This window comes from Myiozetetes cayanensis, unplaced genomic scaffold, assembly GCF_022539395.1.
Source record: "Myiozetetes cayanensis isolate MyiCay16 unplaced genomic scaffold, myiCay2020 scf30, whole genome shotgun sequence".
In the NCBI taxonomy this organism is placed as follows: Eukaryota; Metazoa; Chordata; class Aves; order Passeriformes; family Tyrannidae; genus Myiozetetes; species Myiozetetes cayanensis.
Window position 1 is genome coordinate 4,440,664 of NW_026087522.1, and position 13,759 is coordinate 4,454,422.

Genomic DNA, 13,759 nt, shown 5'->3' on the forward strand with positions numbered 1-13,759 from the left:
CCAGTGGCCGATGCCGGTGCCCGTGCCCGGTGTACCGTCCTTGGCCCCGGTGCCCGGTGCCAGGCGCTGTTTCCGATGCCGGTGCTGATGCCGGTGCCCGATGCCTGACGCCGTAGCCGGACGCCGGTGCCGGTGCCCGGTGCCGCTGCCGGTGATGCCGAGCGGCCGCCCCCTCCCGCCCCCGGCCCGCTCCCGCCCCGGGGCCGCCCCGCCCCCGCCGCTGCTATTTCTGCTAATCCGCGGCGGGGCCCGGCCGTGCCCATCGGCAGCCGCCGCTCCCGGACGGCGCCCGGCGCCGCAGCCATGGTAAGGCCGGCGGGGAGGGGGGACACCGGGCCAGGCTGCTCCGCTCCGCACCGTGGCACGGGCTCGTTCCCGCAGCGCGGGCCCGCTCCGGTGCCCTCCGTGAAGGTGACGGTGCGCGGGGGCGGAGCGGACCCGGGGCCGCCGGTGCCGCAGCGGAGCGCGGGGGGGACACAGGCACTGGGGCAGCACCTGCCCGGGCCCCGCGGGGGAGGCGGGGGGCGGCCGCGGGCCCCTCAGCTTGGCATGGGGGCGGGCAGCGCTCGGGAGCGTCACCTGCGTGTCCCCGCGTCCTGCCTCCCCCCGCCGCGTCCGTGCGTGGGCAGAGGGGCTGCTCTCGCTTGGCTGCGTGCCGATCATCGCTCCCCAGCGCGGCTCTGGGCAGGTCCGCGGGTTGCGGCGCTGGTGGCACTGCCAGTCTGGCCGGGCCCTCGGCGGGGACTGTCACACGCATGGAGCCGGCTCTGCACTCACCGGCAAGGTCCGGAGCCGCCACTGGCATTACCGGCTCGCGGGAGCTTGTCCTGCATCCCTCGTCCTGCCTCCCCGCTCCGCGGAGGTCCCCAGGAGCCGCTCGGCAGGGCCACGTCCCCGCGGGGACCTCCGGCCGCTCGCCGTGCCCAGGGTGGGGATGGGGCCGGCGGGCTGTGGCCGTGGCTCGCGTGGCACCGGGGTGGTGGCCGCTGGGACAAGTGCCCTTGGTGGGAAGCGCTGCGGCCGCCCTTCCCCTGCAGCGCCGTGGGAACCAGCCCGGCACATTCCTCGGGGGCTGGACGCAGTGGAAGCAGGGAGGAAGGAGAGCGGCTGGCGGAGCGTGTCGCAACGAGCGCCTTCCCGACAGGCTCCAAACTGTGGCTTCGGGATGCACAGAGCCAGGCTCGGGAACATCTGTGCGGGGGACGGCGGTAGCGGCTGGGTACCGGCAGGGAGCTGCGCTCCTTCCTCCCCGCACGTGGGGCTGGAGGTGGTCCAGAAGGACCCCCGGAGGTGAAGCAGGTGCCCCCCGACACCGGTGCCACATCCCTCTGTCCCCAGAGCAGTTCACGGCTCGGCTGGAGAAACGGGATGAGCAGTGGTCCCTCCCGACCTCTGCTCCCTGCTCTGAGTGGCCTGGGTCTTGTCCATCCTCACGTGCTGAGATGTCACCTTGTTCCCATCCTGGACAGCCCCCGCTGTCACTTCCCGGGTCGTGGGAGCCACCGCACATAGTTCCATCCCAGGGTGCCCATGCAGGTCCTTCCAGCTGGAGGATTCCCTGCAGGAATGGGCTGGAGCTGCTGCACCAAGGGATGTGGCTCTTGTCCCACCTGCTTGGTGACCAAGCACCCGGGGTGCTGCCTGCCCCTCACCCACAGGGTGCCCAGCACCCTGCTCCTCTGGGAGCTGTTGGGAGACTGTTTCCCTATGGGATGCTGCTGATGGGTGGGAGGGGAGAGCTCCGGTTCCCTGGTGGGACCATCCCGTGCACACAGAGCAGACCTGTCCTGGAGGAGAGCCAGGCTGGTCCTGGCAATGCTGGCTTTGGTGGGGGCCACCGTGTTCCTGTCCCGTGTTGGGTTCTTGCTTTGGGGTCGGCCTTTGTGCCCGGGGTGCGGAGCCTTGGTGACACAGTGGAGCAGCACGTGCTGTGCTCTGGGTGGCACATCTGGGTGTCACCTTTCCGCGGACCGGGGACACCTCGGCCAGCCTGGCTGTGCGGGCAGCGCCTCGCCGCGGTGTTCCCTCCCTCCCCCTGCAGAAACAGGCTGGGGAGACACATCCCGTGGGAATGTGGTGCCCGGCAGGAAGCCGCTAAGGGGCAGCCGGGCTTTTCTAGCTCGGGCTGTGCCCGCTGTCCCCACGTCCCCCCTCTGCCTCAGCCCGCGGGCTGTCACTGTCGCCGTGCGGGGCTGGCGCGATGCGGAGTGACAGGCGGGGGGGAGGCAGCTCGTGTGCCACCTCGCCGGGGCTGTGACAGCCCGGGTGTGAGGCCGCCTTGCACTCAGCCGGGTGTGTAATCTGCTTACGGGGGCATCGGCGCAGCCCCGGGCTCTCGCTGCCGTAAATCCCTGCTCCTGCCGGGAGTGCGGGTTGGGACGCTTGGAAAGCGGCCGAGAGCCCCTGGATCGCGCCTGAGCGGCTCTGATGCATCCCGACAATGCATCAAGGTGAATCAGCGTCCCTGGTGACCCCGGAGTGACAGCTGGGGAACCCTGGCTGACACCCACGGCTCGTCCTGGGGCACTGTTAACCCTCCGCCTCCCAGGGATGAGCCGGGAAAGCCGAGGCAGGAAGGCTGGAGCCTGGGAACCCTGCGGTTGGCAGCGTCCCTGCTTCTCCCAGTGCAGGGCTGGGTCCTTCCCAGGCAGGCCCATCTCGAGCAGGAACTTGGAGCCGTGTGGGGATGTGGGGAAGCTCTAATTGTCAGGTGTAAAAGTGTGGAGTTTTAAAACAGGTTTTCATGGAAAACTGTGTTTCTTCCCTCAAAGAGACTGTGGAGCCCTCCCTGCCTTGTGTCTGTGGGGTGCTCCGGGCTGGGGAGTGGGAGTGCTGTGCAGCAGGATGGAGGGGGGTTTTGTCTCAGGATGGAGGGGGTTTTGTCCCAGAATGGAGAGGGTTTCTTTCCTGAGACAGAGGTGTTTCCGAGGACTGAGTGTCCTCATGGGCTGTAGCCAAGCTGTGTGTTCAGCCCAGAGGTGCTGGTGGTGATGATGGTGGTGGTCCTGCAGCCCCCCAGTACCTCCCTTGCCACCTTCTCGGCCAGCACTGCTTTTCTGGTCCTTGAAATCTCGGCAGCCGGGCAGGAGCTGGGCTTGTCTCTACCCCGGGGCTCCCTCTGCCCTCCTGTGCCCCCCACCCCCCGCAGGGGCCGTGCCTGGCCCCTGGGTGCCGTGGGCGCCCGGCGCGGAGCCTGCCCAGGGTGGAGTTATGCTAATGCTGCTCCCCATCCCTCGGCGCAGCCGGGGCCACTCGGCATCTGCTGCTGGCCACGGGCGACACCGGCTGTGCCATGGCCACCTGCCCCGAGCTGCAGCCTGGGCAAGAGGTACGGGGGCACCGACCGTCCCCAGCGGGGCGAGAGAGGGCACAGAGGGGATGGGGGAGCACCCCGATACTGCGGGAAGGTGCCACGGCCGATGCTCCGTCCCTGGAAAAGCCCTGCTGGGGGCCGCACTTGCTGCAGGACCCCCAGGGATGTGGTGCAAACCCCTCCGGTGCTGCAGCATGGCCGAGGCCACCGGCTTCGCTGGGGCTGGGGGGCGAGGGGGAGCCCCGAAGGGCTGGAGCACCGAGGGAAGGAGCGGCAGTGGCGCTGGGGGCACTCGGAGGTGGCGGAGGCATCGTCTCCCACATCCCGTGTGCCCCCGAGCGGGCCGTGCTGTGGTGGGGGGCTGAAGCTGAGCCCCCCAGGGCAAGGTCGGTGAGGAAGAGGACGTTGCGCTCTCACAGACCCCCCCGAGCACTCGGGACGCGCGGGGGGACAGGGGAACACAGGGGGTCCTGCAGCCCCCGCCAGGGGGGCACCTGCTGTCCCCCAGCCTGGCACCGTGTTCCCCCGTGCTGGGAGCAGCAGGAGAGGAGGTAGCAAGAGAGGGGGCAGCAGGAGCGAGGGGCAGCAAGAGCGAGGGGCAGCCGTGCGAGCGCTCAGCGCCGGCAGCGCCGTGACCTTGTTTCCAGCCCACTAATTCCGCGCATCCCGCCTCGCCGCCGGCACCGCTGCCCGCCCAGCGAGCGGGGACACGGCTGCGGGACGACACGTGTCCCCACGGAGGGCTCTCGCCTCGAGGCCCCCCGATCTGGGGAGGGGGCACTGACCCCCCCAGCTCGGAGCCTGCAGGGTCGAGGGCTCCCCCCGACGCGCTGTGCCCCCTGTTTGGGGGTCTCGCTGCCCGTGGGGTCGCCTGGCAGTTGCCATGGTAGGAGCTTGGGGACCTTGGTCCCGCGGGAGCTACTGCCGGACATGCCCTTGGGAACGCGTCTCCTCCCGGCAGTGCTCGTAAACAGGATGTGGAGACATCCCAAAGCCGGCGGCCCCGGCCCTCGTCCCCACCCGCCGCCCCACAGGGCCACCAGCCAGAGGGTCTCTGTGCCCGGCCCCCCCCAGCCCCTTCCTGGGGCCCGCTCCAGGATGGGTAGAGCCGGGGGGGGGTGGTGTGGGGGTCCTGGTGACATCTGTGGGCCGGGTCCCCTGCCCTGGCTGTCCGCTGGGACCGCAGGGACAGCAGTCCCTTGGGCCATCGCCCACGCTGAGACCCCACAAGTGGGCAGGTGGGAGGCACGGGCAGACCCTTGCCCACCATCTGCCTCCCCCGGCCCCAGCCCCACTCCAGCTCCCCCCCCCACACTGCTCTTAATCGCTTCTTGGTGTCTCTCCCTCCTCCCTGGTGCCCCCTCCCCACCCTCCCGGCAGGCCATGGGCTGTGTGGGGGTCCTGGCCACCCCGGAAGACCCCGAGGAGCGGCAGGGTGCCCGGGGGGATGGTGCCCATCCCCGTCCCCTGGAGTGCCAGGAGCTGGCTGCCGTCCCCACAACACAAGTTGTAAGAGCCCGGGGCGCACAGGGCCACGGCTGTCCCCACTGCCATCCCCATGGGTGTCCCCAGGGCTGTCCCCAGGGTGGTGGCTCGTCCCCTGGGGTGGCCGTGTCCCCCTCTCCTCCCCTGCCATCCTTAGGCTGCATGTGTCTGGCTGCTGCTGCTTGGGGGGTTTGTGCTGCTGAGGCGGGTGGTGCCACCTCGAGCTGGCACTGCCACCGTTAGTGTCACCTCCTCCCTTGTCCCGCAGATAAAGCGTTTCCTGAAGGAGGACTCGGACGAGGCTGAGCTGACCCAGTTCCTGCGCGATTGCCCTCCGGCCGACAGCCCCAGGAAGGTGGAGCCCCCGGAGGGCCGGCGGGAGCCCGGCCACCCCCTGGGCAGTGTGGGCAGGGGCCCCGCAGAGGAAGCCACGGACGAGAGGGACTCCAGGATCTTCTCCCGATCCCGGCCCCTGGATACCCCGCAGCACATCACAGCCCCCCGCCCCCAGCCCCAACCGCCCGCGGAGCCCCTGGGGGCAGCTGGACCCCTACGACTCCTCAGAGGTGCGGGGTGTGTCCGTGGGGGGACACGGGAGGACACACGGGGGGCGAGGAGCTCAGGAGTCACGGTGGAGGGTGTTCCCGTCCTGCAACCACAAAGGTTTAGGGCAGGAACGGCCTCATCCCGTGGCACTCCAAGCCTGGGGGGGGGCGGGAGGAAGGGGGTGTCCTGCCAGGATAAGGGGTGGGGTGATGGTATTCCCTGTCCCACACCCCCTCTGCCCGCAGGATGACAAGGAGTACGTGGGCTTTGCCACCCTGCCCAACCAGGTGCATCGCAAGTCGGTGAAGAAGGGCTTTGACTTCACCCTCATGGTGGCAGGTACGGGGGACCCAGCTGGGCTGGAGGGTGCTGAGCCCACTCTGGATCCCAAAACACCACGGGGCAGGGTGTGTGTGGGGGGGTACTGGCTGCACCCCTCACCCTTGTCCCCCTTTTCCAGGGGAATCCGGGCTGGGCAAGTCCACGCTGGTGAACAGCCTGTTCCTGACCGACATGTACAGGGACAGAAAGCTGCTGAACGCTGAAGGTGAGGGGGATGGGGGGGACAGTCACAGCCCACAGGGGGTGTCCTGATGACACATGGGGGTGGCAGAGCCCCACGATACCCCTGGGGGTCTGCAAGCCCTCTCCCTGCCCAACTGGGCTCCTCTGAAGGCACACGTGGCCCGTGTCCAGCCACCTGCTGGCCCTGGGGACAGCTCCAAGGCAGCAGGGACCCCCCTGCCCAGCATGGGGACCCCCCACAGCGGCTTTATCCCCACAGGGAAAACAAGCCCTGGCTTGTTGGGAATTGCAGCAAATCCAGGAGGCTGAGGGCAGTCAGGGTCTGGGGCCAGTTCAGCTACAGCCACTTTTTGAATTAAAACGGCCCCAACTTGCCCAAATCCCCAGGAGTTTGAGGGGTTTGTTTGATTTGTTTCCGCTGCTTGGAGTGAGAGCCAAAGAACACAGTGCAGCAGGAGCATCCTCAGGGATTCAGGGACGTGGAGGGGTGCTGGGGGTGAAGGGGCATGTGCAGCCTGGAGCTGTGGGGTCACACACAGGGGTGCAGGGGGCCCTTAATGCTCCCACACTGATGCCCACCCCCAGCAGACCCCTGTGCTGCCCGAGCTGGGGTCCTGGGGTGCGGGTGGCATGGGTGGACATCCATGGGGATCCACGGGGATGTGGGGACCGTGGCATGGAGCTGGTGTCAGGAGCGATCCAGCAAAGCCACCCCAGGTCCTGGGGAGGGGGTGACAGCTGTCCTGTCACCTCCATCATCTCGTGACCCCCCTGTTGAGGTGTCTCCTGCCACCCCAGAGCGCATCACGCAGACAGTGGAGATCACCAAGCACGTGGTGGACATCGAGGAGAAGGGGGTGAAGCTGCGCCTGACCATCGTGGACACGCCGGGCTTCGGTGACGCCGTCAACAACACCGAGTGGTGAGTCCCTGAGGGGGCTGCAAAGGAGTCCACGTTTTAAAATGTGTTTTACCTTGCATTAAGTTCTTTCCCACGTTATACACGCTATCCATGTAGGAATAGCTCACATCATTTGTGTGCATGACCCATATCAATTTTCACCCTTCACCCCAGGGGTGAAGCCAAGCCAAACTCCCAGCCAAGACAACACCAGATCCAGGCACAAGGAACAGACATGGAACATTCTAGGAATGAATTCACTAGTTCGGAGTAAAACCTACTCAATGTTAACTTATACATATAACTATCTACAAGTTAGTGTATATATATATATATACACATATATATGTACACATATATATTTGTATATACACACATATAACTTAACTTACATATATAATGTTAACTTATATGTATAACCCACTGGACCCCTCCTGGACAAGGGAATGTTCCAGTGCCTAATACCAATCCTCTAGGACATAACAGCAATTAATACTTGCTCTAATGGCACACAAGCAGTATCAGGTTATCTCTTAACTGTATTTCTCCCCTGCAATCGGCGGCCTGGAGTCAGTGAGGCCTCGCACCACCAGCTGCAGGACCAATTCTTTCCCCCTGCACCCAACAGGGTGGGCCCAGCACAGGGGGTGGGATGGGTGAGAGCTGGGGCTCCACAGAGAGCCCAGGAGCCCTACAGAGGACCCGATGTCACCCCGCTGTCCCCGCAGCTGGAAGCCCGTGGCCGATTACATCGACCAGCAGTTCGAGCAGTATTTCCGTGACGAAAGTGGCCTCAACCGGAAAAACATCCAGGACAACCGTGTCCACTGCTGCATCTACTTCATCTCGCCCTTCGGCCACGGGTAGGAGCAGTGCCGGGCGGGGGGGGGGCTGGGGAGGGGTTGTTGGGGCTCACCAGGCTCCCCCCCGCAGGCTCCGGCCCCTGGACGTGGAGTTCATGAGGGCGCTGCACCAGCGCGTGAACATCGTGCCGGTGCTGGCCAAGGCTGACACGCTGACCCCCGCCGAGGTGGAGCGCATGAAGAACAAGGTGAGGGGGGATGGGTCCAGCCTGGAGCCGTCCCAGCAGGTCCCTGGGCGTGGGGGCACCCTGGGGGTCCCCGCTTGGCTGGGGGCTCTGTCCATCTCCTGCCTGGATGTCTCCCTGGAGTGTTCTCCATGCAGGACCATGTTGACCCCACGGCCACCCAGGATCTCCCTGGGGCTGAACAGGGGGCTGGGAGGGTTTGAGGGCTGTCCATGACATCTATTCTGGGGGGAACAGGCTTTTGGGGGATACTGGGACTGAGTGGTGCCTCCCACCCCTTCCTGAGGGCCTGAGCCCTGCCCTGAGGGGGGTGTTTGCCTCCAGATCCGGGAGGAGATCGACCACTACGGCATCCGCATCTACCAGTTCCCCGAGTGCGACTCGGATGAGGATGAGGAGTTCAAGCTGCAGGACCAGGCGCTGAAGGTGGGTCTGGCTCCTGCAGCTCCACCCTTGGAGGGGCAGAGCCCCATGGCCGGGAGGACACATCACCCTGGGGTACCTGTAGGGCTTTTGGGGGCCACACAAGATCTGCAGGGGGGACATGTCCTCCTGGGGTACCTGTAGGAGATTTTGGGGCCACACAAGCTCTGCAGCAGCCCCAGTGTGGAGTGGCTGGTACATGTCATACTACACAGGCACATCACCAAGATCCCACAGGAAGATTGGTGGGATGGGGATGGGGTGGAGAAGCTCATGCCGTGGCCTCTGGCTCTCCACAGCTTGGGATATCTTGGCAAAGGGATGCTGGACACAGCAGAGGAGATGCCTGGGGAGGGATGTGGGGCATGGCAGGCAGGACTGAGCCCTGCTGACCCCCTGTTCTGAAAATTATTAGAAATGTCTCTGCCTGAATCAAGGTGCAAGCGAGCCCCAGACAGGCAGCTGCTTCTTTGCAGTTTGACAAAGAGCCTTTCTACGATTTTGACAACGTTTAAGACAGTGAACAACATTTCAGTCTCTCCCACACCCTCCTGCAGGAGAGCATCCCCTTCGCCGTCATCGGCAGCAACACGGTGGTGGAGGCCAAGGGCCGGCGCGTCCGCGGGCGCCTCTACCCCTGGGGCATCGTGGAAGGTAACGCTGGGCTGTCCCCAGTGTCCCCACGGCCCTCTGGGGACGGGGATGTCACCCTGTGACGGTGCTGCTGAGCCCCGGGGGGGCTCGGGGACGCCCTGACCTCGGGCTCCCCCGCAGTGGAGAACCCGTCCCACTGCGACTTCGTGAAGCTGCGGACGATGCTGGTGAGGACCCACATGCAGGACCTGAAGGACGTGACGAGGGAGACCCACTACGAGAACTACCGCACGCAGTGCATCCAGAGCATGACCCGCATGGTGGTGAAGGAGCGGAACCGCAAGTACGGGGCTGGCAGAGGCGGGGCCAGGCTGGGCAGGGACGCGGGGGCGAGGGGTGTCCTCTCCTCGGGGTGACCCCAGCCCACTGCCAGTGGTGGTCTCCGGGGCTTGGGGCTGTGTGCAGGTCCGTGCTGGGGTGGGCAGGCGGGGGCCCTTCCTGTGCCACAGGGCTGGGAATGGCTAGGGGAGATGGGCCAGAAGTGAGGAGGACCCTCACTGTGTCGCTCAGGGCTGGGTCTGTCTTAGGTAGGGATACTCCAGCAATGAGGGGGATCCTGTGTCCCCCCGGGGCCGGCTGGGATAGTAAGGGGGACTCTGCATCCCCCCAGGGCTGGGATTGGCTGGGGGGGGGGGATGTTGCATCAGTGAGGGGCACCCTGTGTGCCCTCAGGGCTGGGGTGGGGGTGTGCTCTAGCAGCAAGGAGGACCCTGCGTCCCCCTGGGCAGGGTATGTGTCAGGGGATGCTCCGGCAGTGAGGGGGATCCTGCATCCCCCTGGGGCTGGTTGGAGGTTGGGGGGGACACGCTCCAGCAGTGAGGGGGATCCTGCATTCCTGCAGGCTCCGGGGCCAGAGCAGGACCCAACCAAACATCCCGTGCTGGGGCTCTGCTCCCAGACCAGCTGCAGTCATGGCACCCACATCTCCTTTAGCCACCCCAAGATGCTGAGGGAGCTCCTCCACCCAAGGAAAGCTCCCTGCTGGGACTCTCCAGCTGGAGGGCTGCAGCAGTGCGGGAGCGAGTGGAGGCTCTGTGTGCCTGGGGGGCTGGAGCAGCGGCCTGGGGGCTGCCAGGGGCTCTGGGCACCTCTCCAGGCACCCCTAAACGCTCTCTCCCTGCGTGCCCCGGGCAGGGACCGGCCCTCCGTGCTGAGGCTGTGCTGCACCGACTGCTCCGCCGACTGAGCCGCCCCCGGCCGGGCCGCGCTGGGCCCGCCCTCCTCCCCCTGGCACTCCCCGGCCCCTCTAGAAAGTCCTTGTTGGTACCCAACACTGTCTTGGTCCTTCTGTGCCCGCGCAAGGGCCGGGCAGCCGCCCTCGGGGCGAGCCGGCCCCGTGGCCACCCCCTCGTGTCCCACACGGACTGCCCTTGGGGGGCCAGGAGGATGCTGTGTGCTGGTGGCATCAGCCCCGCTCACCCAGGGCTGCGGAGATGTGGCACCCGTTGGTGGCACCGAACCCCCCTGTGGCTGGTAAAGCCAGGGGGAAGTGATTTTGGGGTTCAGACAGTCTTTGCTGGGCTGGTGGAGCTGCTCATCGCGGTGCTGGTGCCTGGCTCCAGCCTTGTCCTGCTGCCAGGGCTGGAGGGAGCTCCATGTGCTCCCCACTGTGTCCCCCAGGGTGAGGAGCCGTGACAACGGGCAGCGACTTCCAAAGCGCCTCAAAACGTGTCCAAGCCCTGTTCCTTGCCCTGGCACAGCCCCCCTGGCGCAACAGAACCCCACAGGGCAGGGATGGCCCGTCCTGCCCGTGCCACATCCAGTGTCCATCCCCCCACAGTGGTGGCACGTGGCAGCACGTGTGACCCCTGCCAGCCTCTCGCGGTGTCCCAGCCCTGTCGTCACCCGCTGGAGTGGCATCCAGAGGGACGAGTGGGAGAGCTGGTCCCTCCCAGCGCCACGGGCATGGGAGAAGCCATCGATCCTGGCTGGCTGCCGTCCTGTTAGGGGGGGTGGCCTCGGAGGATGGTCACCACTCCCTCCTCCAGGAATGGGGTTGTACGGGAGCTGAAGCTTGGAAAAAAGGGGTGTGGAGCATCCCTGGGGCTGGCTGGGCACAGGGGTGCCCGGGGAGCCCATCCTGAAGCAGCAGAGGAGAGAGGGGAGATGCCAAGGTGATGGTGTTTTAAAGCAGCAGAGAAAATCCTGGGCCAGCAGAGCCCAGTCCCACTGGGATGCTTCCTGAAATGGGAGGGTGTGCAGGAAGTCGCTGGGTCCCGCTCCCGAGAGGTGTGTAGCAGTTTGGAGGGTGTTGAGCTTTGGGGGGATGCCTGAAGCCTCTCACATCCTCCTTGCCTGGAAAGACTCCTCTTGTGTTGGTGTCTTGGAGGCTTGGGGGCTGTGCAGGTGGGTGGTGGGCACTGCAAGGTTTGGGGTATGTCTGGGGGACCAGAGGAATGCATCCTCATCTCCTCTCTCTGTCTTCCCACAGCAAGCTGACACGGGAGAGTGGGACAGACTTTCCCATCCCTGTCATCCCCCCAGTGCCAGATGTGGAGACGGAGAAGCTCATCCGGGAGAAGGACGAGGAGGTGAGTGTGGGGGAGGGCTGAGCCCCCCCAGCCCCCCTTCCCCGCCGCTGCAGCCCCAGCCACGGCACAGCCCTCGGGGGCCACCCTTCCTGCACCATCCCAGCAGCTGCTGCTCCTCAGGCCGAGGGTCAGCAGGTGCTGAGGGGCATCAGAGGCTTCCCCCCACGCCCCTCCTGCTGATCCCGGGCTGCCCGGGCTGCTTGACCCAAAGCTGCTGTGGCTGGAGGTGCCACCACCCCCCACGACCCCTGCTCTGCTCCCTTCCAGCTGCGGCGGATGCAGGAGATGCTGCAGAAGATCCAGAAGCAGATGAAGGACTCACACTAGCCCTTTCTTCCTCCTCCTCCTCCTCCCGCTCCTGGCCCCCGGATCAGAAAGGTTTCCATCACGCTCCGCCCCGCCCGGCCCCGCCGCCTGACTCGGTACCAACCGCACCCGCCACCTTAAAGCTGCTGCGGTATCGCCTTATCCAGCGCCCAGAGCCGCCCCAGGGAACAGCCAGGGACAGCCAGGGCACAGCCCACCTGGCCCCGGGCTCACCTGCCCCCGTGTCCCCCCGGCCCCGGGGACAGCTTTGTCCCCCAAGCTTTGGCTTTCCCGGTGTCCCCTCCCAGCTCTGGGCCAGCCTGCTCCCCCTGTCCCCGGCTCACCTCGGGCCCCTGCTCACAGCCTTCACCTCGGCCTAGCCCTGCTCTAAGGGAAGAGGACAGGGGGGCACTGGGGGACAGAGCTGCTTGATGGCTTGGTTGGCACGGAGGGACAGCAGCTCCCGGGGGCACAGGGCACCCAGGGGATGGAGGGGCAGCCCCCACCCTGCTCCGTGTGCAGGGGGACTGAACTTGGCAGTGCCCAGCCCCGTGTCCCCACCCTGTCCCCACGGAGTGACACCAGGAATCCTGGCCCTGGGGAAAGTCCCTGGAACCCCAACTCGGAGCTCGGGTCCCCCTGGCTGTTGGCCCTGGAAAGCAATAATGACTGTCCTGTGCCTGTGGCACCTCCCACCCCATGACAACAGCATTGTCCCTGCTGCTACTTCGGCCCCTGATGCCACTTGCTTGTCTGTGGTGTCCCCGTGTGCCCAGGATGTCCCTGGCCCTGCTGCGTCCTGGCAGAGCATCCCTGTGTGTTCTCCAAGGCTGTCCCCATCCATGCTGCTTCTCAGTGAAGCGCTGCTGCGTGTCCCCACCTTCCCTGGGATGTCCCCACCTTCCCTGGGATGTCCCCACCTTCCCCTGGGATGTCCCCACGTTCCCCCATGATGTCCCCATGGGTGTTGCTGCCCTCAGGAGCACTGCATCTTGTCCCCCTGGGCTGTCCCCATCTGTGTTGCTTCCCCCCAGAGCACTGTGCGGTGTCCTTGTGTCCCCCCAGGATGTCCCCACCCCCATTCCCGCCCTGCAGGGCACTGTGTTGTGTCCCTGTGTCCCCCCAGGATGTCCCCAGCTGTGTTGCTTCCCGACAAAGCCCTGCTGTGTGTTCCCAGGGGGAGCCTGGCCCGCACCTCCCAGTATCCCTGAGGAGCTGGATCCCAACCCCTGCAGCTCCTGCTCCCTCCTGGCTGTGGGGAGGGACAAAAGGGGCTGGCGAGGCACAACTGGGAGCACTGGGATCACTGGGAGCTCGCTGGCAGAGGGGTGTGTCCTGTCCCCACCAGGGCCACCCAAGCTGGGGTCCCCCAGGTGGGTTCACCCCTGGTGGGAGCTGTGCCTGGCCAGGGTGGCTCATCAGGCACGTGCCCCCCGTGTCCCTGTGCCAGCCAGGGGGTCCCCGTGGGCAGGGCCCCGCAGGGTGTATTAGTGCTTTCCTTTTTTTAATCTGGCTATTTTCTTACAGAAGCCCCTCCTCCCTTGGCATGACGGTCCTAGAGGCGTTTGTTAATGGATAGAAGCAGAGTATAGGTTTATAAATTCTTAGAGAGTTAGTGGAAATATTTTTATCCCTCCACAACTGTTCTCAATAAATAACGGCTGACCCGGCTTGTCTGAAACCCCGAGTGGCTTCTGCACCAACACCCCACAGCCCTGGGCATCCCACATTCCCACAGCCCTGGGCATCCCACATTCCCACAGCCCTGGGCATCCCGTGTCCCTGGACAGCCCACATCCCTGGGCTGGCAGGGTCTTGCTCCGTGGCCTCTTGTTCCCAGTTCCTGTTTCCTTGGCTGTTGGGGTGTCCAACAGCCTCCAGGGAAGCAGATGCTCCCAGCCCTGCTGTGCCTGGCTGGGGATGTGTCACGCTCTAAGCCCCCCAAGTTCCTGGCTCTATCATTTCTCTTGGCTAAAGTTCCCCAGATTCCTTGGCACAGCCAAGTGCCCAAGGCACACTGGGTTGGG

General features: G+C 65.7%; 1 protein-coding gene across 1 annotated transcript; it reads left to right on the forward strand.

Moving 5' to 3' along the window:
- The first annotated feature begins 4,681 nt into the window (after positions 1 to 4,681).
- Positions 4,682 to 13,413, forward strand: SEPTIN4 (septin 4). Its single transcript, XM_050325662.1, is given in 13 exon segments — positions 4,682 to 4,822; positions 5,067 to 5,293; positions 5,295 to 5,364; positions 5,590 to 5,683; positions 5,805 to 5,891; positions 6,668 to 6,791; positions 7,499 to 7,633; positions 7,704 to 7,821; positions 8,143 to 8,244; positions 8,799 to 8,895; positions 9,016 to 9,178; positions 11,327 to 11,426; positions 11,694 to 13,413. Coding segments are annotated over 13 exon segments (1,503 nt in total). The 5' UTR covers positions 4,682 to 4,696; the 3' UTR covers positions 11,754 to 13,413.
- Positions 13,414 to 13,759: the final 346 nt, after the last annotated feature.